The sequence below is a fragment of the Aulonocara stuartgranti genome, assembly GCF_965226115.1.
Source record: "Aulonocara stuartgranti genome assembly, chromosome: 17".
NCBI classification, from domain to species: domain Eukaryota; kingdom Metazoa; phylum Chordata; class Actinopteri; order Cichliformes; family Cichlidae; genus Aulonocara; species Aulonocara stuartgranti.
In genome coordinates this window covers 23,951,320-23,978,679 of record NC_138953.1, presented here as the reverse complement: position 1 = coordinate 23,978,679, position 27,360 = coordinate 23,951,320, and the positions used below count along the sequence as shown (strand labels likewise).

The window sequence follows — 27,360 nt, the reverse complement described above, 5'->3', positions numbered from 1 at the left end:
CAACCAAACCATAAAGCCATCCATTGTTATTCATTGGACCCATGGAACTGCAATCGTTAAATTGTTGCTGGTGTTTCGAAGCAGCACATCTATATGCAGGCTAACATTGACTATAGCAGTGAAAAGACATATGTCCTGCCCTATTATTTTTATTTATTAATCATGTTTATTATTATTATGATTGTTGTATATATGGTACGTTATTGTACCATGACTGAGGGCCCAGCCAAAATACTGCAAACCATAGTTTAAGAATAATAAGATCATCACTATATGAATAAAACTGAATCAAACAGAACTTTATAATAATAAAGATAATAATGATATTACTATTAACATGTGACGGGGCTTAATGCACAAATTGCTCGTTACCCAAACATTACAGCTAGCTGACTAATTTTAGCTACTTCATTCCTAATAGTGTTAATGCTAATGAAATTCAATTTAAAGCACATAATTCATTTCAAGTTCAAGTGTTATTGTCATATACACAGTAAAAAAAACATAGTTCCCTGTACAATTAAATAATTCCACTGCAGTTCACAACAGAAAAGAATCCAATGATCATTTAAAACAACAGAAACAATTATAAGAGCAGCATATGAGAAATACAGTAGAAATAAATGCATAATATAATATAACATAATAAAATCAAAAATCAAAAAATATGAGCTGAAATAAGCTATTTACATAATTATACAATTTACATTCTTTTTAAGTTATTTTGTTCTTATATAGAGATTTAGGTGGTGATTATCAAAAGTGAGGCATTGAGGCAATAACCTCAATACCAATGTTGTTACCAATAAATTGGTAAAAAGAAAAAAAAAGAGTTAAATACATAAAAAAAATCTTCTGCACCTTCTACTTTGTTCTGGCCAAGCTCCATGAGTACTGATATCATGAATTTCCTGTAATAGAATTGAATAAAATAACCAATTTGTAATCTCTAGAAAGCTCCACCCCAGATCCCCACATCAATGAGTCACCCATCCCTTTGGATCGATTAAAAATGGTTGAATGATTTAGAGATTAAGCCAGACCCAGAAATCAGCTGCTACAAGATGCCCTGGCTCCCCAGTGAGGCCTGCGATAAGACCTTTGTCCATCTTTGCTCATTTGGAATTCATAGGTAGAATAATCCCTTCCCTCGTAATTGTTTCATGGCTGTTTCTCTGCTGCTCGGTCACTCTGTGTTCACCCTCAGAGTTTAGCATTCAGCTGCAACTAAAGATGTAAGTGTCCAAATGAATGTGGCGATGTACAGGGCCACAAAGAGCACTAATCTGAACTGACCTCAGTGGATTGTTTCAGGGAAGTTGAGGAAACTACGGGACAGATTAGGCTGCAGAAAGACAGAGGTGATGCAGCCAGAGATTAGTCATGTACTAAGCAAGGATCGTTTCACCCCCTGTGGACCACACACTAACAGTGTAGCCATGTCACTATTGTCTCTGAGCCACCATCACTGTGGACTCATTGGCTATTGTCTCTGAAATCCTCCGGCGTTTCCCAAAAACCTGGACTCAAGCCCATTGATTGGCACTTGTCAGGGCAGATAGAGAGGGTGACGTGTTGGGAAAGGCATCGATAAAGGAGGCCTGAAAGGAAAATCCCCTCCCCATGAATAATAATTTGAGAAGGATTTTCTTTTTTATTCCACCCTGCTCCTATTCTGCCATTCATTCAAGACATAGAGGAGTGAAGGCTCCGGGTGGCGTCAGTGAATGGCCTCGACACGTTGATTGTCTCGTTGATGCTCATCCCTTTCTCAAACATGCAAAGAAAGAGATACAAGTCCAACCTTATTGCCTTTGGCTGGTGCGCTGCATGGCAAAGGGCAGGCGGTGTGTGTTGTGGGCGGTGTGTGGCCTTTTTTCGAGATCAGCGAGGGGATTTGACTTGGCCACTCGCAGCCAAATCCAGCTATCTGCTGTGCTCAGATGCTGCGGTTGGTATGGTAACCTGCTCTGTGTGTTTTAGATGGGCTGTTGTTTTCAGCCTGAACTAACCAGCAATCACGGCTGTGCATTCATGGATTAGGCCACTGCAGGTTAGGATAGGAGGGCTTCAAAACGAATAAACTGAATACTGAATCCTTTCACCCTGATATAAAGATTGTGCAGGTTTGGAATCAGTCAGAAGAAAATATATATATAAACACCTCATAAATCACGGTATGAAGGGGATACATGAAGATGAAGGTGATTTTAATGTCGTCTTTATATTTTAGAACAATCAGTTTTAAAGTCTTGACAAATGGACACCCCCGTTCATATGCATCACAGTAGTTTGGTCCACCACCTACTGTTCACTAACTGAAGTCTGCGACTTTTTCTACAGTCATCAGAATTAAACACTTAGCAGCCACCATATTGTTTCGGGACAGCTGCAACTCCATATTTATGCAGACTGGAGGTCTCTCTGGGAATGATTTGGGGCTCAAACACAGGCCTTCTCCCAGGCAGCATATGTTACATAGTTTTCCTGCCTATGCAGCGGCGCTGTTTTGATGCCCAGAGTCTATTTGCTAAGGGGAATGTAATTTTCTTTGTAATTAGCCATTTCATGGCTAGTAAAATTAAAGATAAAGTTTTATTTAATGCTTTGACTCCCTTAAGTAAGGCGCCATCCACACTGAAAGTGATTTGCAGTGGCATGGCGACCAGAGACAGGAAAGACTGGGAAACTGGGAATATGGGCCCTGGACTTTAAAGGAGAGCGATGGAAGATGTTTGGAGTTGACCATAAACACTAAATAAGAAATGAATTATTGATTTTAGGCAGAGGAAAACAGATGAGTCTGGTTAATCATGTCTGTTTTGATGTTTCTTTTGTTCTTATGAGGGCTGTATAAAGTTTTGAGTCAAATTTGTCATTTCTTAATTAATGAATCAAGATGATTGATAAAATGAATTGTAACCAAAGCTTTTGTTTTCCTTTTGAAATCGTGTTGCTTCTCATCTCATTTGTCATCGTGTCACTGTTGAAGTTTTTTGTTGCATATGAAACAGAATGATAAATTTTTTGCTCTGAAGATGAATACATTTCTCCGTCTTTCACCCGTTTTGATGACATTGGGGCTTCAGAAGGACGTGGAGGCGTGTGATTGTGTGCACTGTGGTGGAAGACAGCCTGTCAAATGAGACATGGCTACATCAATCTGAGCTGCTGACCTCTGCACGCAGGATAAATGAACGCTCGCCACCACCACGTTCGTGAGGCTTATTGAATCCAATGTCCATCATCTACTCGACCGGTCGAGCTTTCTCCTCTTAATGAATGGACCCGTCTCCTGATGTATCACATTTTGAATTTTCGCTCATGTGCTAACACAAGAAACACTCGTGTTTGCAAAAGTAGCACGAAGAAAAGAGTCTGAAACTCTAATGGAAACTGTCGCAAAAGACAATTTGAGGCTCCTTTAAGCTCAAGTCTGCATTGATGGCGCTCTTTGTCTCTACGCTTCTACACCAAGAAGTGTATTCTGTGGACTTTGTATTTGGAGATAATGGGACTCGTAATTGGCTGGTCAGTGACAAAATAGATGGCTGTTTAAGTCTGGCTCTTTAGTGCGGCACTGAAAGGACTGAAGGAGATGTGACTGCAGCATTCGAAAAAACAATTTGATGAGAATTAGTGTTAGCTATTAACAGCCTGGAAATGGGTTTTAGTGCTTTCTTCTAAGTGGCTCCTTCCTTGAGAATCATGAATACAAATGTGTTTCTTTTGCAGCACTGTGATGTTTAAAGGGTTAAAATGTAGAGAGTAAGCATGGTAGAGCCAGGTCTTTCTTTTTAAATGTATATTTCATGTTGTATGCCTTCACTCCAGGTTCCCACACAGGCGAAGGGGGCCCAGATGAGGAGGAATCCAATTATCCAGGATGGAGGGACCAAGCTGAGTCCCCGGCTGGAGGGAGAAGGCCTGGGAGTCTCGAGGATAAGGAAAGCAAGATGGAGGAGAGGAAAGCAAAGGTGCTGAACGTGCTTTCCAAACTGCAGGACGAAACGCCTCGACAAAGCAAAAGCAGCAAAGGCCACTCAAACTTCGAAGATTGTGAGTTTATAAAAAAAATCTCAGAATGGTTAAAGTATCTTTAGGTTGTGTCCTGGCAGAGATTTTTCCATGTGAGTCTTATAAATCTCTGTGGCGATGGCATCTTAATGAAAAAACACCCTCAGGGAACAGCTTCTTTCCCCACCACGACCTCTGTAATATTTCAAAACATCGGCAATCTCTACGGTGTCACGCTCTGTCTTTGACCAAAATGGGGGCGGTGTTTATGATATCATCAAATGTAAATAAAACCTTGAAGAAGACCGTTTTTCTCACCATAAGCACTTGAAATAATCGTTTGGAAAATTAGGTCCCCTCCCTTAACTTTAAGGGAGGAGGGGACCTACTCCCTTAACAGTACTTAAAGTATTGTTTGTAAAAACATGTCACAAAAGGCCAGAGACCGGTAACTGGAACTGAACCCAAGCGCAGTACCCAGAGCAGAGGCAGAGAAAAGGTTTTAACAGAGTTTTATTGATCAACACAAGGATAATATGTAGTAGTGACAAACGGTACAGGATTTGGGTGGCGTGGCAATGTGGCTGGGGCAAAACAAAGGGGCAGGACTGAGAAGGAAACTGGAGCGGGAACAGTCACATTTGCAGGTGAGAGATGGATGTGTTGAAGGAGAGGCGGCGTAGGTCCGGGTGAGTTTGATGATGTGGATGTGGCTGAGCTGAGATCCTTGTGGTTCCAAGACTGAGGGACTGCAGGAGGGCAGGCAGGTGAGGCAAGGAGTGAATCCCAGGAAACGGAGAGGAAAATCCAAAGTCCAAAAGGCTGTGCGGTTTAAAGCCGTGGAGTGTCTGGGAGCAGCAGGGTAGTCGATGAACTGGTGGAGAAGAGATGTCAGCACAGCGCTTAAATCTCCCAGCCTAATTAGCTCAGTCAGCTCCAGGTGGTAGAGGGTGTGGTGGCCCTGCCCATGGGCGGAGACCAGGGAAGTTCAGGAACCTAGTGGAAGTTTCCAGCCACTCACCCAGACCATGACAAAACAGTTTCAAATCTTGCAGAATTAACTAAATACATCAATGCGATGTGTTTCCAAAACATTTGTGTGTTGTATCGAAGAGATATCAGCTCAACATAAAAAACTGCTGGGCAGTGCTTCTGTGTATTACCGGTTCATACCACAAGATGGTGCAGTGTTTAGTTTAACCCTTATTTAACCAGTCGAGTCATTAAAGCTTTGAAATTTTATACTACAGTTCGGAGCCGCGGACCTGTTTTATATATGCGTGAATATATACAAGATCGCTGCAAAAAGTGCAGCCTTACCTAATGTCCACCCTGCTGTTACTCATTTTATATTAAGATTTAAAAATCTAGTTGGTATTGGTATGGCGAGTAACCTTCAGTAATAGTAATAAATCACAAAGTAATAGTACATTCATGTAGTTGTAAAAAAGCATGATAATATAATAGGTAATCCAAAGTATTGAGAATACGTTACTGTCATTGAGTAACGTAACGGAATACGTTACAGAATAAATTTTGGGGCATGTATTCTGTCATCTGTAGTGGAATATATTTTAAAAGTAACCTTCCCAACACTGTCTGTATATTTATAAATCTATATATATCAGAAGTTAAACATTCAAAACTACCTCCTCACTGTCCCTGGTGATAACATTTTATATTAATACTGCAGAAGCTAATTACAAAACAGCACTTGAAATAACAGCCATAAATAGCTCTATTTCCCATCATGTAGATTGAACTTGACCTGAAATGAGCTGTTCATTGTTGTCCTAACATCTCATTGAGCACACATAAACTCATTTCTGTTTCTTCAGTGGCCACTTAAAGCTGCCTAACAGCTGTGTGTACAACCACTGCATTTGGATACCATTAAAGCTTGAAGTTATGAAGTGTGGCACCTAGACTGATGGGTGTGCAGGTGCAGGGAGCTGTAGCTACCTGCTAGCTGCCTCCCATTGGACCAAAAGGGTTAATGGGTGATGTCCTAGTGGTTACATCCATCTTTTATATACAGTTAAGTTGGAGGTGCAATAAAGCTGGTGTCTGGTAAGCATTTTGGCATTCCTCCGATCGTGTCATTTCACTGTTTGTTAACATGTTGAAGTTGTTTTTGCGGCCATTTGCATTTTAAATTCTATACACCTTGTAAAGTGTTTTCAGTCTGAACTGAAAAATAAACACAGACAGACATCAGCCTGGTTGAAAATGTTAAGTGTTATTCTTAACTGTTAGCAATTAGCAATATTTGAAGGCTGAATCTGTCTGTCTGCCAACCCTCTTCTTTGCCTCACTTCATAGACGATGCATAAAAAACACAAACGCATTTACCAACACTCCTCTCGACTCCAAAAATTTACCCTCAATTACAGCACTTGATTTTTACAATTGCCTTTTTTCTGCAAGCAGGAGTTTTAGCCAGGAGTTCTCGAGTTTCCCTCAAGTGCCTAATTTCTGGCATCCGAGCCTTTGTAAGAGCGCTGGGGACAGCAGCTCCGACAATAAGCATCTACACCTAAGGTCAAGTCTGAAGGGGCTGGCCCTCTGCGGAGGTCAGTCAGGTCAGAGTTGGCATGTGAGTGTTGGCACCCATGAATAGGACTGATTGGACAGGTTTGTTCAGAGAGTAATCAAGCAGGATGGAGAACCCAGCAGCTGGCCTCGCTACTTTGCAGAAAGGTTATTACTAATGGAAAGCCTTTGTGTTGTTACAGGAGTGTGCACTGTGGTTACTGTGTGTGTGTGTGTGTGTGTGTGTGTGTGTGTGTGTGTGTGTGTGTGTGTGTGTGTGTGTGTGTGTGTGTGTGTGTGTCTACTGTCACTGTTTATTTTTGACCGGAGCATGACATCTGTTTTCAGAGAAATGCTCCTAAAACACACTGTGAACTGGATTTTCTCATTACCTCATTATCAAACAATAAACGGGTGTCAGGGCTTGGTGGATACAAAAATTGAGGGAAAAGAGAGTGACTATTGACTGATTGCTATGCCCTAACCACAGACTGCTTTCTCAGATTCTGCCTCAGACCATTTATTTCAAACCCTCTCCACTCTCTCACTATATTCCACTCTTGCAATCTAATAAGGCTAAATATAAATCTCAAAAACAAATGATAACATTCAAAATACCTTTGCTCAACTAAATACTAAACCCCAAATTTCACTCAGTCGATCCACCAATGTCTGTAGCATCAGATGCTTTATGAATGTGCCCTTGTGGTCAATTAGACTAGGAAAGAATGGTAAATGGTCTGTATTTGTATAGCGCTTTACTTGGTCCTAAGGACCCCAAAGCACTTTACACTATACACAATCATCCACCCATTCACACACACATTCACACACTGGTGATGGCAAGCTACATTGTAGCCACAGCCGCCCTAGGGCGCACTGACAGAGGCGAGGCTGCCGGACACTGGCACCACCGGGCCCTCCGACCACCACCAGTAGGCAACGGGTGAAGTGTCTCGCCCAAGGACACAACGACCGAGACTGTCGGAGCCGGGGCTCGAACCGGCAACCTTCCGATTACAAGACGAATGCCCAGGTTTTTAAAGCTAGATTTATCACATTTACTATATTTAAATATACTAACACTTATACACTTATTTGCTAACAATAGAAAGCACAAATGCTCTGGATTCTGTAACACTAGTGAGATAATCCCATTAAAAGTTCTCTAGAAAGCATCGCATGCACACCTGTCAATCAAATTAGCCCCACTCCAACATAACACCTCGATTACATCCAAACAGGTGATTAAAAAAAGTGAATGGTGTAACTGTGTGTATTGTGAATGTAAGCCCAACACGGGGCAATGGCTGGAAGTGAGCAATAGCTATAAACCTATGTGCAGTACATCATTTGATATTTTATATTTGGACTATGTTAAGCTTCACTGTCCCTTTTAAATAAATAAAGAATTATAAAATGCTAAAATTAAAGGACTTCCTGTCCACAGAGACCAAACCTGTTGTTGTACCAGGCTGTGAATGTGTTGTTTTAATACAGTTTTTAAAAGTAATTCTAATAAAAAAAATGTACGTACATTAATAAAGTAACAAGACTCTCAAGGGGTGAAAAAAAAAAAAACCCTTGAGATTTTTCTCTCCATATTATGAACGTCAAATAAATCCAGTTAGTTTTGAAATCTTTTGTCTTCTGTAAAAAAATAGACTCCTTGTATTGATGCAACATGAAGGATTCTTTCATTATTTTTCAGGTTTAGAAAAACAGTTTTGGTTAGAATTAACACAAAATTATTAGCATTGAAAATTTAATTAACACTGAAATATGTTGAAATTATGAAGGCACTCAGTGACTGTGCTTGTGTGATTGGCTGCTGTGTTTTCTCTCCTGGCTCATTTTTGTATTTTTGTCTGCCAAGGGTCCTTTTGTTTTCTCGTGTTTGTCCTTGTGTGTGGCTTGTATCTGTATGTCTGTGAACTCCCTCTGGTTCATTCTTGTAACTGTGGCCCCTCATTAGTCTCTAAAAAGGACATAATTGTTGTTGTTTTGTTCGGCACCGAGCCCTTGCCAAAGGATTCCCAAAATCCACCCCCACCCCTACACCTGTAATGTTTTTGTCCATTCAGTCCCGTGACACTCCAGGTTGTCATCAGTCAGCAATCGCTGCCGTGCGCCTCGTGTCTGGAGTCATTCTGCAGAGATGAGTCAAAGCAGAGACAGTATGTACACAGGCACAAAGAGAAGATTTTATGTGATGAGCTGTTGGTTTCTTACACAACAGAAAAAAAAGTAAAACCTTTTTCACCTTTGATCTTCTGTGCCCCCTTTTTATAGAATAAGTGGCACCTAAATAGTGCTTCATATGCTTCATGTGCCCTTTTTTATGCTGGGACTCTACTAAAGAGAATCTTTTTTTTTTCCTGAAATAAGCTATTATGGCTCCTGATTCCCCGAAAGCTTTGGAAAGGACCTCCTGCTTTTGAAAAGTACTGTGTGTACTTTCTGGGCATGCCATGCCTGGGTAAATGACCTTATTGTTATGGACACGAGCAGGTAAAGAAAAACTCATCTAAGCTCTGTGACCACAGCATGCAGAAAGAGGATGCCACACCCCAGATTCATATTATTTTTACTTGAAAGCAAACATAAACTAAGCTACAAGAGGCGCAAAAGAAACAAAATGACGTAATGCAAATAAGCCAAAAAAAAATTCCTCCCTAAACCAGTTAAAAACTAAAAATTAATTAAAACTATGAGAACAGGAAACACAAAGGATATATACTCAGAAGTCTATCAAAACATACAAGCTTAGCATGTAGCAGCTGTCTGATCTAAGAGACAGGCTTCGTTTCCAACCTCCCTTAAATAAGAACAGGATAACCTTTCCCATTACTTACTCCATCATGTCACACCTGAGAATGAGAGGGAGGAGGTGAGGAAGGGGGTCAAAAAGAGGGACTCCTGACTGAGAAGAACCTCCTTTTCACTGCTTGTATTTATGATGTCATTCTTTTGGGCATTAAACACCGCTTGTATGAACGTAGATGGACCAGTAACTCTCTTCTCACTAATGATAAGGACCCTAAGAGACCTTTTAAAGGCCTCCACTTCAGGGTTCATGTCAATTCCAATTCACCGTGGGTACTGAAAGCCTTGAACTCCAGTTCCAAAAACTGTTTCAAATGAACAAATATAAAACAACATATGTAGAAATGGATTGAAATTAATGAGAAATATTTACTTTCTCAAAAATAAAAAACTATTTACACTCAGAATTACCTTGCAACACAAAACAACAAGACAGGAAGGTTATAGCTGATATTCAGATGAAAACTGAGGTTTTCAGCTGTGATTTGAACTGTGTCAAAGAGTCTAGCTGACAAAGTTGTAGTGCTAATGAGTTTCTGGACTTCTAAAAGCCACTTTGGGCTCCATTCACCTCTATCTCCAATGGACAACCCAAGCGGATGTCAAGTAGTTGTGGTTTCCTTTGTGTTGCTAAAGCGTGCCTGTTAGCCAGCGGCTGGCTGTGGTGGAAGGGACCCTGTGGGTCTCTGATGAATGCCATTGTTGATATGGAACACCTGCCAGCCTTGAAACCAGCCTCACTTTGACCCCACCCAGTAACACCACCACCACCAGCCCACATTACTGCTTTCTACCTGTGGGTTGATGTCTAATTGTTGGCTCCAAACAGTGAATTAAAGAGAAAGTGAACAAGAAAGACCAGTTGCTTAAAGAGCAGGTAACAAGAGGTCATAGAAATAGTTACGTGTTTGCAGGGGGATGTCCATAGTGTGCGTTCAGGTACAGTGCTTTTATGTAAGCCCTGTTTGTTCAGCCTTTGGTGTGGCATACCTCTATGTATTTACCATCAGTCCAGAATGACTAGGCAAACAAACAGCTTGTCTATTGATGAGCAGGAGCGTGGAATATGCCCGCTGTATTCATAAGAGAGAAAAAAAAGAAGGGAGAGAGCAAAGTAAATCTGTCAAAGCGTCTATTATATGGTGTCCAAACAGAGAGTGCCCTCGACAATGGCCTTATTAATGGCACAATGTCAAGGAGCGGCAGGGCAATAATAGCAAATGATTTGTCTTTGTAAGGTTATCTCTGGAGATCAGGTATTGCAGCAAAGCAGATGATTTGGACTCTTGGGAGCATATCAGGAGGATCTGCGGCAGGAGCTGATTGGTCGTAGGCGTGTGTGCATGTGGAAAGCGTAAGTTGTGGTTTGTGGTGAGGCCGATGGCGTGCAGCCAGAATCAGGAGTGTGGCCGCTACGTGCGTCTTTGTTTGTTTTCCTACCAGAGCTTTAACACCCCCCCCCCCCCCTCCCCTTCAACACACACACAAACACAGTCTTTTTGGAGAAAGTGAGGGGTGGAGTCATGAGTCCATGTAGAAACAACAGAGGCTTAAGGATAATGCTGCTGTGCCGTCACCTGTTTTAGCACGGTGGTACCTAACTCTGCTACACTGTGTTTTGAACACTGGTGACCTTTAAAAAAAACTGTTGCATTTAAAGTTCTTGCATTTCCCATGTTTGCAACAATTATGATTATAATGTAGTCTTTCACCACAGTCACTGATATGACAAAATTACACCTCACTTCTTGTTTTCTGTTTTCTAAGCTCCTTATTTACCTGCTAGTATAGAAAACAAGTCGGCATTCTGAAGGTGTTTTTAAGCTCCATAAATGTTTTCCATGTATCCAGTGATACAATTGCCTGCCTGTAACTTAGTTTCTTGTTGTAATTTAGTCTTTCTGGACTGTGAGTGAATGGTGGGCTACAGTTCCTCTTAAACAATATATTCTATTAGGCCATTTCTAAATGTGATGTAGGCTTTGAACTGACATAAGGAGACACAGAACCACCTCAAAAAGACTCTGAACCACCAAAAATGTACCTGCGATGTTCCCCCTTTACTCCCGATGTGATCTCCTGTGCTGTTCCCTCGTGTCTACACCTGCAGTTTGTATTTTGTGGATTTAATATCAACTAATAAATGTAATTAATTTAATGCGTAATGTGACATGCATTGAATTTGTGAGTACAAAGATAACAGGTTAGCTGTTTATTCTTTAATATTAATCCTTTGCAGGCTGAGTTAAATATGCATGAGTTGTCTGTTGTAACTCTGAACTCAGGTAGGTTTCATGAAAAATGTGCAGGTACAGGGGGAACGTTATTGCTGTTGCACAACTTACTCATACATTTGACTCTATGTGTTCAGTATAGACTGCACCTCCTGCTGGTGTATCATGTGGAGGCTGACATCGCCACCTCATCTATATTCTATATATTCAATATTATTGTGTAATGACACGCTCAAAGCTCCTCTCACCTGCTTAACACATAGGGTCTCATCACTTTTACAGAATCATCTCATTTTTAAGGACCCATTTCTCATAGATTTTATCCTGTCAAAACATGTTTATCTGCTTCTGTATGAACGCACTTTGTTCTAAATCTGCGCTCTTAATCACATATTTTAGTCCCGTATATGTGGGGCATGTTTCACCCTGACATCTTCCTGCTGTTAAAAACGAGGTCACCTCCTCTCTGCTGCTGAATGTGACCTTTGTTGAAGGAATTATGGATCACAGCATACAGTGTGATGATGAGCAGAAACAAAAGTCTGGGATTAAGCGGGAAAGAGAGCAACAAACAAGTGGACACGTTACAAACACAATGAACCCCTCTGTGTGCCCGTGTGTTATACATCACAGCCTTACATTGTTTTACAGAGGTGTTTTTGTGTAGGTATGCACAAATTGAATGTGGGCTGTATTTTAAACTTAAGGCATTAAAACAGTCAGAACTGGGTGTGATGATCTGTTTTCACATATTTCACTTTTACTCCCAGAAAAGCACATTTTTATGCTTAACCCTAAAACTTACCGGAATTTTTTTTGTAAATACAGCACACACTTTAACCAAGTGTAGTTTTCCTGCTGAAACTATGATATATCCTGTTACATGCTCAGAGTTGAGGGGGGGATATTTCAACCCTCCCCCATGCACTTTGAGGGCTTGTCATTCTTTCATTTATTTCATTAAATATACTCAAATTACCATAGAAAAACTATGTTTTTAATCCAGGGGTCACGTGGTAACGTTTTGCAGATTTGTCTGATTTTACATTTGTGTCTCTAGTATGCTGTTCAGTTACAAGACCGGACCGTTTTGCTGTTTCTATTCAACAAGTGAAAGCTAAGGGGAAAAAGGTAACTAGCTTAGAATTTGTGGGGAAACGAATTAAACCCATTATCGAGCACAAATTCCACCAAAGCGTTAATTTAAAATACTTTGGTGGTTAAATTATAAAGGACTGGTAACCTTAAGAGCAGAAGTTATTAATAGCAGATATTGAGACTCAGGAAGGGCAAAACACAGCTAAATCAAATGAATATAGGAGCTGCTGAAAGTAGCTTTATTAATGGTTTATTAACAGTGTTAATATGCAGAGTAATTGGTAACTAAAATCTTTAACATCTTAGGACCTGGCGTTCACATGTGTGGACATCACATTTTGGGTTGTCTAGACCAAAATACTAAATTTTGCTCTACAAGGGCCTGATATCCACTAAAGAGGACATTATACTGCCACTTTTCTATCAAAATTTAAAGAGAATGTCCTTATGTGTGGCTCTTATTTTTATCAGAAACAAAAATCAGGTAAAAAAAAAAAAAAATCATGTCATTCTTTGTTTTTACATTCATCAGGTCCCAATTGGCCCAAATAGCAAAAAGAAATTAAAAATACATGCCATGAAAGAGTTTGGGTCTTAGGAGGTTAACATTCATGGCCCTGCTGCTGCCAGCCTGCAGTAGGATTTATCAGAAACCTGCCAAATATAAAGAGCTAAGGGAACTAGAGAAGCAGTTTATCTGCATACAAACACGTATTTATTTTTTTGTTGTTGTTGTTGATTCAGGTGCTTTGTGCCTATTTAAAACAAACCTCCGGTGGTTTTAACGTTTTGAAGAGGAGGTCAGATAATTAACTTTTATTGGCTTAGCTCAAAGCTTTTGATAACAAACATGATTAAAAAGATGTCGTAAACTCTTCTTTCACTCCACCTGGATTCACTTTCTTGGTCGCAGCAAAGAGGCAGGGCTTTAAATCCACCATGAAACAGATGCTGCTGGGCATGACTTGGTCATGGTGACTTTATTTATTACATGTTTGTTTCCTTCATTACAGTCCATCTACTTCTAGTTGCACGTGCGAGTGAAACATTTCACTACCGAGTGCGGCACACGCATTGTCCACTTCCTGCTTTGTTTTCCACAGCACTAAGACAACCTCTGTATTTACTACAGACTGCAAGAAACAAGCGAATAATTAATGAGGGTTGCATCAGCCGTTATTCAGAGCTGTGATTACTAGAAACAGCATCAATATTTGCCATAGAGGGAAATATAAATCATACACAGACTGATAACGGTCAGTGGAGCAGTCAGAAGTATTTTTCATCTGTCAGCTGCAGACGTTGGAAACAATGTCCGAGGGTGTGTATTAAATGAGCTGTGACCTGCGGCTCTGTGCCGGTGCAAGAGCACTGACTTCACGAGAGAAAAGAAACAAAACAGAAAAACAAACGCCGGTAAAAGAGTGAACCTCCCTGCTCATCATCATCATCATGGCCCCATTCTTCCTCTTTCAATTGCAACTGAATCGCCTCGGTCTCATTACAGATTATGGCCTCAACAGAGTGACTCTCCCCTTTCTCTCGCCTTTCTCCACACAGTCCCTCTCTTGATTAACATTTTCTGCTAGGCTTCACACCAAAGGCACAACCTGTGCGCTTTAAAGGCAGGGTGAAAAAAAAGCCATCGAGCGCTGGAGTAGAATCAGATAAGGCTATCAGGCAGGAGGCTTTACTGCCTCGGCTTTGTCCCGCTCCTCCACCCGGCCTCGCTTCCTCCCTCAATCTCTCACTCCACTGCACCTTTTGTCCAGCCTGATTCCCTGACAGTACGCTCTTCTCAGCCGGGGACCCCCCAACCTCCTCCAGCACCACTGCACTGTGAGCCTGAGCGCTGCAAACAGCAGCTGAAAGAGAAGGCGAGGCTGATGTTGAAGGTGAAGCCCCAGCAAACGGCTTTAACTCTCAGAACAAGCCTCATTCAGCGTGTTTCACAGAAACAAGTGGAAAATAAAGTGCAGTTTTCATCCGGAAGCAGTACTTAGAGGACAGTTTGGCCCCAGATTTCATTCATGTGAACCATTGGCTCTGGTGAAAGCTGAGAAAAGTTCCTACCTGACACCATCAGAATCAAGTGATTTATTCATTTATTTAGCTTTTATATTGTAACATTAATATATGTTTATGAGGCAAAACGTATATATAATATACTGTTGTTAATAACAACAGGTCTTGATCTAAGACCAAAATCTTGCTTTGTTACATAAAACTTCAGATGCATTAACATCATGGGATATAGCAGAGTTTCAGTAGCAAAACTTCATCAATTTAATGTCTCAGATTTAGAGTATCGGTTAACATGCTTGAATATTTGTGCACAAATCTGCCATATTGTTTTAAGTTTAAGTTTTAAGAATGCAAGCATGTTTGTAGCTTAACGCGTATCATTAGACCAGGCAATGTTTCCCATCTTCTGAGAGCGTGTGAATTGTAGCCTGTAGAGGAATAGCACCTGGCGTGGTCTTCTGCTGCTGGAGCCCGTCTGCTTCAGGGTTGTGCTTTCAGAGATGCTCTTCTGCATAGATGTAGCGAGTTTTGTTTTACGTACTTTAGCCTTTCTGTCAACTCAAAGCAGTCTGGCCACTCTCGTGTGACCTCTGACATTTTCACCCTGAAAACTGTCCATGCATACACTGAATATAATATATATTGTCCCGTCCCGTTGAGTGTAATTTCCTTTGCTAAAAAGAGGGGGGGGGAAGTATTCAGTGGAGTTTTTTTTTTATGTAGATTGTGGCTTCCTGTATTAGCTGTGTTGTCATATATTTCTGGGGTGAAGTCTCAAAATATAAAGTCTAATGGAGTGCAAAAATTAAAAAAAAGAAAAAAGATCCTGCCTGAGTAAATGATCGGAAAAATTATTTTAAAAATGCACCTTATATACGCCTGGATGGTTTTTATTATTAGCGGTATCAGTGTGTGTGTGCATGTGTGTGTGTAACCTCATATTGTCATTGTGGACTCACAGACGTCAGCACAGGTCAGCTGCTCACTCTCCTCCAGATGGTCAGTGAACCTCAGCCTCCTCAGAAAAAAGAGGAGGAGGATCCATTCACTGTGTCACACAAGGTGCCAGTTCACTTCAGCAGATTGACCGGTGCACTGATGCAGCCACCGAGGAGGATGAGGAAAGCCTTTAAATCCCCGCCCGGGCCCGCTGCAGGCCGAGCTGCGGCTGCACGCATGTGTCCCTCCAGATCCTCGTCCTGCACCCTCGTCTCATCGCAGATATTTGCAAACAGATGCGAAGAAGGCAGGCCGCCTTGCTTTTTTTGATTAATCAAGCTTTAACAAGTCAAGTTGACTGGATGCGAATGTAACATTTAGCATGTGAAAAGAGGAGGCCTGGTTTTGATTAGGCCTAAGCTGATAAATGGCAGATTCAAACAGGCCCCCCTGCCATTGGAGAGAAACCCCAGAGGTCCAGAGGTTTAAGTCCAGACTGATATCAACTCTGTTGCTTCTCTTTCTTCTTCACACCAATGAATAGATCCATTATTCAGTAGACTCATTCGCATCTCCTAAATTGAAGTGGCAGCAGCTTAAAAGCCCCGTTTTCTAACCCCCCTTCTCGCTTTTTATACGGAGTCGCTCTCCCTAACAAATTTGCCTGCTGAAATATTCATGGGTGCGATTTGTCTCAGTTTGTGCCCCTCGTGTAATCATCGCTTTTACATTTGGGATTTTTGCACTGAATCAGGGAAATAAGCTCATGTTTTTCTCCTAATAGAGTATGTTTAAAAGGAGTTTACATGAAAGCGGCATAAAAACATCATTTAAAACAATATAGAATTGAATTTAGCAGATACTGTTTCTGTACTTTGCTTTTTTGCATGCAAAAGTACTGTATTGTAATCTGCTGGCATGCTTATCTCCCTTCTGTTTTCCTTTGGGTAGCTTTACATTGTTATAATAATGATTCTCACTCACAAGCTACAACTTTCTCTTTTTTCAAAATCAACTCCTAAAAAGAATTTTTTTTGTACATCTTGTAAATAAACTCCAGCTTGATATACTTGGTATCTTGGGAAACTTGTAAATCGACAGTTTAATTAATGCCCCATAAAAAAATACATGTTTTTTTTAAAAACTCTTCTAGAAGGCCAAAAGTGATGCCTAGAAGATTAGCCTGGTTTTAAAATAAAAAGAAGACCGTTCATATGCCAGAAGTTGTTTTGACCAGCCACCAATTCCATATGGTGATCAAACAGCTGGGACATTTACCCCAAATGTGCCAAAAAAAATGCACAGCAAGTTATCAGAAAAGACTTTGTTGCCACAACAATGCAGTCCGATGGTCTATAACTCAAAAAACCTGAAGGTAACATTTTGTCTGGCTTCATTAAATATACTAAAGTCAATATATAAAAACAGCTGAGCCTCTGAAAAGCTGAAAAGCTCCGTGTAGTTCCACTGTAGAATTTGCATGGAAACCTGCCTCCCAGTAGACCCACATGTGGACAAACTGCCGTCAGTACAGGGAAGCATATCGTTATTATTTGTTTCTATCTAAGTTCAGTATGTAGGCCAGAGAATTTTGTTAAAGCGATTCATTTTTTAAAATGAAGAAATAGAACTGAAGTTGTAAACAACACAAGTTGACATCACCAGAGTTAAATGTTATGCCTTTGATCTTCGAACACATCTGGAAACAGTGTTTTGTTTTTTTTTGTTTTTTTAAGTCCTTAAAATAGAAGAAATTTAAAAATAGAAAGCAGAAAAGTTTGCTATCACAGAAACCTCAGAAAAGTGGTGAGTCTAGGCCAGTGGTTCTTAACCTTGTTGGGGGTACTGAAGCCCACCAGTTTCATATGCGCATTCACTGAACCCCTCTTTAGTGAAAAATAAAATGTGATTTTTTTCAAATTCAAGACATAGATATGTTTTTTACTGGTGTACAAAATGAGCCGTGCATGTCACGGCGGAGGTTCTGCCGAACCCCTGAGACCGACTCACCGAACCCCTAGGGTTAGTGTTTTTCCTAAGTAGAAATGATTTAATACAAATGCTAATATTTCCCTCTAATATACTCAAACTCAGGAAAAACCTTTTCCCTATTCAACCACAGCAGTGCCGTTCATTTCGAGGCCTTGACCGCTGCATCTATTCATCTCACTTTCTGTCTTCATATAAAGACCCAGCAGCCAAGTGCCACTCTGACCCCCTTCCTCCCCTCCTTCGCTCCCTCCTCCCCGATCTTGGTCAACTGGACGTCCTGTGAACCTCTCGCCCCGTATTGTCCCCCCTCCCTGACCCCGGTGCGACCAGAGGAGAGAAATATTGCCCTAATCCACTCTGCACACACACACATGCACACACCGTGAGAAGCCTGACGTTGTTACTCGAGCTGCATGTTTCTTTTGACTATCACACATAAAGATGATGAATTCACCGTCTGAAATTTAGTATGTCTAAGAGTACAGTTAACATGGCTTCCCCTAGCTCTCAACTTTTGCCTTTGTTTTCTTCTCTTTCCAGTCGACTTTTTGGCAAAGTACTGCATTTTCAGTCAGGAGAAGCTGGCCGAGTACAAAAGGGCTTTTGAAGCAGTAAGTGAAAAGGGATTTAAACCCTTTATATTCCCCTTTTTCTTTTAGGATATTCTGTTTCACTCACTGTAATTTGCTGCTCTCCCTCCCAGAAATACAGATTTTTTTTCTCCTAACAGTAGCAATGGCTTGCAAAATTTAGGAAAACTGTAAAAATGTTTATCTCAGAATTTAATAATTTAAGAAAAATCACTTTTTTCCAGTTCACAATCACAGTCAACAAAGAAAACCAATGAGTATTAAAAGAAGGTTGAAACAGATTTCAGCCTTAAGAAAAGATTCTGCTAGTTAATTAATGTGATAATTCACACCTTGGTTGGATTCCTACAATATTTCCAAGGGTCGAAACGAAAAGTCAAAAGAAAAGACTTTAAATCTCAAGTTTTGAGTTTTTGTTTTGCTTTTTTGTAAAATATTTATCGTTTTTTCCACTTTAACCACTATGCTCTGCAACTGGTTGCCGAGTGGTTGCTGGATTTTGCTGGTTGTTACTAGGTGAAAGCACCAAAAGCCTTCTATGCTAGTGATTGCTTTGGTGGTTAGCATGGAAGACGGCGACTTGTCTGCAAACAGTTGACAACTACTCGCCAAGCAGTAGTGAAATGTGAAAAAGTATGAGGCAACCTGGAGTCTTTTTCCCTTCAAACTAAAAGTTCTACCTTACCGCCACAACCAACATGTTTTAAAAAGCGCAGTTTTTAGTTTGAAGGCAAAATGTTTCTGTTTCCAGTTTGTGTTTTGAAGTTTCACTACTGAAAAGACGACAAGTTGGCATCATTCATGCAAACTAGAGGCAATCTGCTACCAACAAATCTGGTGGTGTAACCTCGAGCAACCACTCTCCAACTAGTTGGGGAATACACGTTTTCCTCTAGTCCTGCGTGATTCAGGTTTTATATTCACCTTTATTCTTTAGTATATTCTCTTTCTTTCACTGTAATTTGCTGAACTTCCTTTTAGTAATAATGTAATTTTTCCCACTGATGGTAGTAAGGTTGACAATAAGTTGGCTTTTAATTAATCAGTTAATCCAATCATCCTCAAACTGGATGGATTTATTTCCAAACATAATAAAGAAAGTAAAGGTCAAGCTACAGATTTTAATCATCTATCACAACTTTCTGTTGTTTCTTTATATAGTACCCAGCATTTTTCCCTGTTTAATCCTTTAAGTTAAAGATGGTAATGGCAGTCTTCTTTTGCAGGAGGACAGTGACGGTGATGGCTACATCTCCTGTCTGCAGGTCCTCCTCGCTCTTAAAAACATCATCCCTCCTGAGCTGCTTTCCGAAGAGGAAGAGATCTACGTCTACAGGGTGGGTCTTCGCTTTGCCTGCACACGCTCACATCACACATTCACGACGCTTTAACAGTTGCATGGGTTTGCTTTTTGGATTTCTTTTCTTTCTTATTTTTCAGATCCTGGAGATGGTGGACTTCAGAGTGACAGATGGGCTCGTGGACCTGAGGCTGTTTGCTGTAATTGCAAGCCTGGCACAGAAAATTGCATCCATGGAGTAAGTGACCAACTAACACACCCCTCAGAGAAGCCGGAGGAGGAGTCGCTGACCTCCCATAAATAAGAATAAGACTGTGTATGCAAGTTTGTTCCAGTGATTTTGCCATCGTGTGTGGGACTCTCTTTGATCCACTTTGCCTTTTTAGAAATGTTTTATACGACTTTAGAGGTCAAGGTTTCGAGTCTGGATGTGATAACTGTGCACTTTGCCCTTAAGGGCTGAAACCAATGTTGAATAGTCACCAGAATTTGACTTAATTCAAACTTATCTTACCATGAAAAAGTTAGATATCATATATATCCATTAATTTGGAAGAAAACAGCTAGAAAAATGATGCAAAAGCTGTAAAAGAGTTAAAAACTTTATTTAAAGAGCTGCGTTGTATTACTTTAAAAAAGTAATGCATTGCCTCCTTAAAGAGAGTAAAAGTTATATAATTACCAAATAAACAGTATAAAACTAACATTACAGCCACACCGTGACACAAATCCCTGTGCTAATGAAGGCACACGCTACTCTTTCTTTTAGTCTTTAGGTTTTATTACAAAGATGACCAATGAGTGCATCACAGGAAACACTGACTGCACTGTGGCCGTGAAGCAAGTCTGCTCAACTGGTTTTAGCTTTCGAAACTCAAGCTTTGGCTCTTTTCTTGTAAGAGGGGTCTTCATACACTCACTCTGGGGTCGTTGCCTACATGGACCGTCGACTACTGTGTCACAAACGACCGTTCTGTGTGTTACTCTCACGTGTGCTGTTGTTGGTGCTTGAAGGTGTCCACTTCAGACACTTTCTGGGCTTCTCATGCTGCTTTTTGGATCTCTGATGTTTTTTTGTGCTTCTCCCGTTCCTAAAGAGCTCCACTGTGGAGCTGGTCTGCAATTAATACATGAAAAAAATTCAACAATTTATTAATTTATTTATTTAAAACAACCCTGAAACAAAACAAAACAAAAAAATTCTCCTCATATCAAACGCTCTACAATCCAGGGGCTGCTCGCTGTGTGTCTGTGTTTTTAGCCAAAAAGATATCAGGTGTTTTCACTCCTTTCTCACTTTTCACGGCGTAAACGGGAGAAAAAAGAATTAGCAGGCGAACAGATCGTGAAAATAACCGAACCCTGAACCCTGCTCGGGCGGCGCTCGGCCTCCGCGTCCTTGTGTCTCTGCATTGTGCCCCATATGTCGCAGATTCCCACACACAGCGATCTCTCGCTGCCCCGGGCTCTATAGCTTCCTACACACAGGAGAGTGTGGAGCCAAGCCAGCACCAGAGGTCCCCGAAGGTCAAGGCCTGCACCCAAAACCTTCACCCCAGAGTGAGAGCTCCCTCTCAGCGAGTACGGGGCCAGGGTCACGGGTCCTCTGATTTACGGCCAGCCCCTTTGTGTGGTGCATTAGAGGAGGCCTGTAGACTGGCTGCCTCGCTGGCACAGAAAGCCCAGGGTGTCTGCGCTCTATAGAGGCAATTATAGTAATGATAATGAATGTCCATATTAAACCTCTTTTCACAGAACTCCTTTCTGCAATTTAAATGATAAGAAGAGAGGAGATCAGCGCTCCTATCGCCACCTCCTAAACAAGGAGAAAACAATAGCATCCTTCTGCCGTCTCATCCCAACTGAACTCAGCTGATCCTCTTACCTGTTTCACTTAATCCTGTTGTCTGTAATCCTAGCTTCGAAATGAGCTGCAACAGTAGTTACACAATCAGCCTTTCTGATCATGAAGGGCTTAGAGGAGGCGGCTCCCTCATGTTCATAGATGTTTCTTGCAGTTTAACGGCACAGTAATTACACCCTCCTCCCCCGTTTGCTCTCCTCTTTTCTTTTCATCTTTAACTGTCCTCCCCTCTCGTGTCTCTCGTCTCTCCGGCTCTCTTTTTGCCTCCCTCTCACCCTCTCTGTGCTCTCCTGTTTTGGCCCTTGACTCAGGCCATCTGTCCCTGTGTGGCATTGTGCTTCCTCACAAGTCCACCTCACACAGCGCCACATTCCCTCAGGCAGCATCACGTGGTCTGACGGGAAGCACATTACCATGCAGAATTCCCGAACGGCATCGAGCGGAGCCGGCTCATCCTCGTGCTTTCGCTGGAAGCTCACGCTGACGATCTCCCCACTACGTAAACTGTCTGATAGAGTTTCCCATCACCCGTCAGCCTGCTCAGAATATCCCAAAACAACCCTCAACTCTGTCAAGTCGAACTAGGTCAGGATATGTTTGCATCCCTTCACCTCCTGCTTCGCCAGCTTCCCAGCGAGGGGACCGCCAAAATTTGGGGAGTATTACGCAAGCGAGAAGTCTGCTGTGCTGGCCACAGCGGGGTGCCGGAGGAGGTCCGACAAAAGAAAATGGGTTAGGCTGCTATTATCCTCCCTGCAGTCCATCATCGGTCCCCTCGCCCCTCATTTACGCGAGCCATTATCACGCCAGTGTCCTTAGCGCACCAGCATTTGGACTCTTTTACTGCAAACCAAGTGCAATTAATAATCATTAGCTGCCCTGTCTCTCTTCATCCCCATCAAGCCCCTGCCTGCACCGTGGTTGGAGGACAAGGGCCAATCATGGAGCTGGGAGCACTCAGGCGTGCACTGCACTCGATGGCCTGGTGCTCAGCCATTCTTTGGTCTAACAGGCCATTGAGCGCTCGGCGAGGAGGGGCTCATTAACACTGGGCGCTCGTTAGAGAAGGGACGGCCGTCGCTGTGCCACACGCTGGACAGGAGAGGCCTGTGCCCACATAATCGGACCAGTCTCCCTCTAATTATCCGAGCAGACCTAGATTGTGCCAGTCTGCGACTTGTCACATTGCTGCAGAGTGTGCGTCCGGTCGCTGACACCCCTCCCCAAACCTCCACACGGACTCAAAACCAGAGCAGTTTTATCCGTTACTGTGGCGGGGTGTCCCCGTTTGCCCACGCATTGTTTGGCTACTGTGAACAACCACAATGGACTCAGAACATTTTACCATCACGTCTCCTGTAAACACGACGTCGCACAGGACAAACCCGCCAAAAAATGCCGCCAAAGTTTTTCCTATTTTTGGAGCAATTACATGACCACAATTATTTGTATTCACAACAATCCCGTTTGTCCTTAAAGGCCAGCTGCTCTCTTCTTTTACACTTCATGACTTAGTCAATAAAAGAATTAGTGCAGTGTGCTATGGAGGCTCATGGAGCCACTTTGTGTCTGTATTATGAAATCAGAACAGGTTTGCAATCAAATAGCAAAACTATACAAACTGGAAATGTGTAAATAAACTTAACCCTAATCTGGTTTCCTCTGCAAAAAGTTGATCATATTTCTTCTTTTTTTTTTCAGTTATTGCAAAAAATAAGCTCTGTTGGAAAAACATATTTCAGACACTATTCGGTTTGGTTAGATGTAGGAATCTTCCAAATTTTAAAATAATATGTTGTTTTTATCTGTTTCAAAACATTAGGGAGTTTTTTTATGTGTCTCTTTTTAACTCTGTAAAGCCTGAACCATGAAATAACTGTCATCCATCCATCCATTCTCTAAACCTTATCAGAATTGGGGGGGGGTTTGGGGTCCATCCCAGCTACCACAGGGCGAGAGGTGGGGTACACTCTGGACAGGTCGCCAGTCTGACGCTGGGCTGAAATAATGCCAAAATAAACCTCATGTATCAGATATTATACACTCGATGTTAAACAGTTAAACATGTGTCTCTGAAAACCATGAAACCTTTACATGTGAGTTTGGGCTGCAGAAATACAAATGACTTGACAAACAAATAAATAAATGCATTTAAACAATAAATTTAAAAAATGAAAATAAGGTTATAAATAGCTCTAAAAAAAAAGCAGATGTTCTATGAACTAAATGATGTGCATCCACACGTTGTATAAGTGTGTGTCATACAGTTTGGTAGCTTGTATTGTGTATGGGATTATTTAGGGTCTTTTTTATGTTTTTAATCTTTAGGCCAGTAAACTACTTGTGTTTTTTCCCCTCTTATTTAAAAAGAATAATAAACAATTCTATACACACAAACAGCGCACGTTAGGCATTGAACATTACAAACATTTCTGGGATTGTTACTTTTGAGCTCATGGGTGTAAATCTTGTTTTAATGATCTGCAGTGTTGTAACCGGTGCTGGGTGTAACACATTCCAAACTAACATGTTACTGTAATCACATTACATTTGTCAGTAGTAATGTAGCTAAATTGTACTAACTTCATTAATTACATTACAGTTAATTGTGTTGTTACTCGTGTTACATTTACTCAACACTGAGTGTTCGCCAGCTCCTGTTCTCTGGAACCGGCTAGAATCACTGTGGCTCTTTGGGCTCGTTTCCAGCTTTGCATTGGATCTTGTGTGTCCTCATTAGGATAGGGATTTATGTCAGTATGTGGGACTGTAGCCTCAGGTTTATGTTGTTAGCTGGTAATTGTGTAGCAATGTATTTCAGGTCATGTTATAGAATAATGCCAAAGTAATGCAACAATTACTTTTTCCGGTGAGTAATTAAGTAACGTACTGCACTACTTTTAAGACAAGTAACGTTTAAGAAATCACATTTTAATTGTGAATTTATCTGACTGGCAGTAAAGCCTTATTTCAAAGCAGCTCTCAGATCCGTTGTGATTTCACTTTATAGCTTTATAAAGATATAAACGTAGCTCCTCTCTTTCGGGAGTTTCCCAAAGCCTGAAAAATACCCTGATTACATCATCGGGGTAATCTCACTTTGGACTTGGAAACATGAGTTTAAAAGTGAAGATATTCTGGATGTGACTTCTCTACAGGTAGAATTAAACCTTGAAAAGTTTTCAGCTCATGTTCTTATTTTTGCTTTTTCCTTTCAGCGAGTTTATGCGATCGCTAATCAGCGGCATGGACTTCCGATCCTTGGAAGTGAGACTCTTCAAAGCTAAGGTGCAGTGAAAGCTTCCTTTGCCTCATGTTTACACTCTGGAGTTTGTTTTCATGATGTGCCCTCAATGCAACATCAGATTAACTCACACATTAGTCACATTTATTCCACACAAGCCGTCCCCGCCTCTTTTCATGGCCTCGCTGGTATAATTATAATGAAATAAATGCTGGCAAACACTTTGAAGAGTAATTCCAAGGCATCCTTTATACAGCAAGCTTTTTTTATGAGAGGCACTCACCCCTCATGCATAGAAATGAGGGAAGCAAGTCAGGGAGAGAAAGAGAGGGGTGCCTTTCCCTTTTCATAGATTAGCACAGCCTTAATCTCATTAAAGTGCCCAGCAGTGAACATGCCGTCCACTCCGCCCAGCCCTGTAATCAGCATGAGACACACAGCTCATCTTAGATGGACCAGGATGGATCTACCAGCTGGCCCAGTACTCAGTCACAGAAGGAAGTACTGAGCAATAGAAAGGCAGGAGGAACATGAAAGCCTGCAGCCATGGGTTTGGAAACTGAGCCCCTGGCCAGGTAGGGGAGGCTTCGTAATTACAGAGCTGTTAGGGATAGGGTTGTTAACTGGAGAAGTTGGGGGGGGGCAGCAGCAATGGGTGTTTGCCAGAGGGATTATAACCCTCCCACCCCTACTCCGCCTCCGCGTCTGACAATTAGTACCTTGACTGCATTAACTGTGCAAACAGGTGCACTCAAAAAAGACTAGAAACAGCCTGTGGTAATCTGAGGCTTCCCTAAAGAGCACACACACAATAACAACACACAAGTGTACTCTGTAAAACAGCAGAAATTTACTTGGGCATTCTGCGAAGCTCTGCCAGAACCCAAATAGCCAGCGAGAGAAGAGCCACTGAGCCAGACTGGCTGTAGTTAAACCTTTACTCAAAAAGCCATCTCTAGACCCAGCAGTCTTAGCTAATTATAGGCCAATCTCCAACCTTCCTTTCATATCAAAAATCCTTGAAAGAGTAGTTGTCAAACAGCTAACAGATCATCTGCAGAGGAATGGTTTATTTGAAGAGTTTCAGTCAGGTTTCAGAGTTCATCACAGCACAGAAACAGCTTTAGTGAAGGTTACAAATGATCTTCTTATGGCCTCGGACAGTGGACTCATCTCTGTGCTTGTCCTGCTAGACCTTAGTGCAGCATTCGATACTGTCGACCATAATATCCTATTAGAACGATTAGAACATGCTGTAGGTATTACAGGTACTACGCTGCAGTGGTTTGTATCATATCTATCTAATAGACTCCAATTTGTGCATGTAAATGGAGAGTCCTCTTCACACACTGAGGTTAATTATGGAGTTCCACAGGGTTCAGTGCTAGGACCAATTCTGTTTACATTATACATGCTTCCCTTAGGCAGCATCATTAGAAGACATAGCATACATTTTCACTGCTATGCAGATGACACCCAGCTCTATCTGTCCATGAAGCCAGATAACACACACCAATTAGTTAAACTGCAGGAATGTCTTAAAGACATAAAGACCTGGATGGCCGCTAACTTTCTGCTTCTTAATTCAGATAAAACTGAGGTTATTGTACTTGGCCCTGAAAAGCCTAGAAATATGGTATCTAACCAGATTCTTACTCTGGATGGCATTGCCTTGGCCTCCAGTAACGCTGTGAGGAACCTTGGAGTCATTTTTGACCAGGACATGTCCTTCAACGCACATATTAAACAAATATGTAAGACTGCTTTCTTCCATTTGCGCAACATCTCTAAAGTTAGAAATATCCTGTCTCAGAGTGATGCTGAGAAACTAGTTCATGCATTTATTACTTCCAGGCTGGACTATTGTAATTCATTATTATCAGGATGTCCAAAAAACTCACTGAAAAGCCTTCAGCTAATCCAAAATGATGCAGCAAGAGTACTGACAGGGACTAGAAAGAGAGAGCATATTTCTCCTGTTTTGGCTTCCCTTCATTGGCTTCCTGTTAAATCCAGAATTGAATTCAAAATCCTGCTCCTCACATACAAGGTCTTAAATAATCAGGCCCCATCTTATCTCAATGACCTTGTAGTACCATATCACCCTATTAGAGTACTTCGCTCTTGTTCTGCAGGCCTACTTGTTGTTCCTAGAGTATTTAAAAGTAGAATGGGAGGGAGAGCCTTCAGTTTTCAGGCCCCTCTTCTGTGGAACCAGCTTCCAGTTTGGATTCGGGAGACAGACACTATCTCTACTTTTAAGATTAAGCTTAAAACTTTCCTTTTTGCTAAAGCATATAGTTAGGGCTGGACCAGGTGACCCTGAATCCTCCCTTAGTTATGCTGCAATAGACGTAGGCTGCTGGGGGATTCCCATGATGCATTGAGTTTTTCCTTTCCAGTCACCTTTCTCACTCACTATGTATTAACAGACCTCTCTGCATTGAATCATATCTGTTATTAACCTCTGTCTCTCTTCCACAGCATGTCTTTTAACCTGTCTTCCTTCTCTCACCCCAAACGGTCGCAGCAGATGGCCGCCCCTCCCTGAGCCTGGTTCTTCCTGTTAAAAGGGAGTTTTTCCTTCCCACTGTCGCCAAAGTGCTTGCTTATAGGGGGTCATATGATTGTTGGGTTTTTCTCTGTACCTATGAAGCGCCTTGAGGCGACTTTTGTTGTGATTTGGCGCTATCTATCCA

At 41.5% G+C, this 27,360-nt stretch overlaps 1 protein-coding gene across 1 annotated transcript in view; it reads left to right on the top strand.

The window, feature by feature from the left end:
- The window catches only part of LOC309692306 (uncharacterized protein), a 50,949-nt gene that overhangs the window by 20,732 nt on the left and 2,857 nt on the right, over positions 1 to 27,360 (top strand). Inside the window, exons 7-11 of the mRNA XM_082510660.1 lie at positions 3,835 to 4,059; positions 18,204 to 18,274; positions 19,480 to 19,590; positions 19,694 to 19,791; positions 24,636 to 24,705. Of these exons, the coding sequence (XP_082366786.1) occupies positions 3,835 to 4,059; positions 18,204 to 18,274; positions 19,480 to 19,590; positions 19,694 to 19,791; positions 24,636 to 24,705 (575 nt within the window). The remainder of the gene's footprint in view (positions 1 to 3,834; positions 4,060 to 18,203; positions 18,275 to 19,479; positions 19,591 to 19,693; positions 19,792 to 24,635; positions 24,706 to 27,360) is intronic.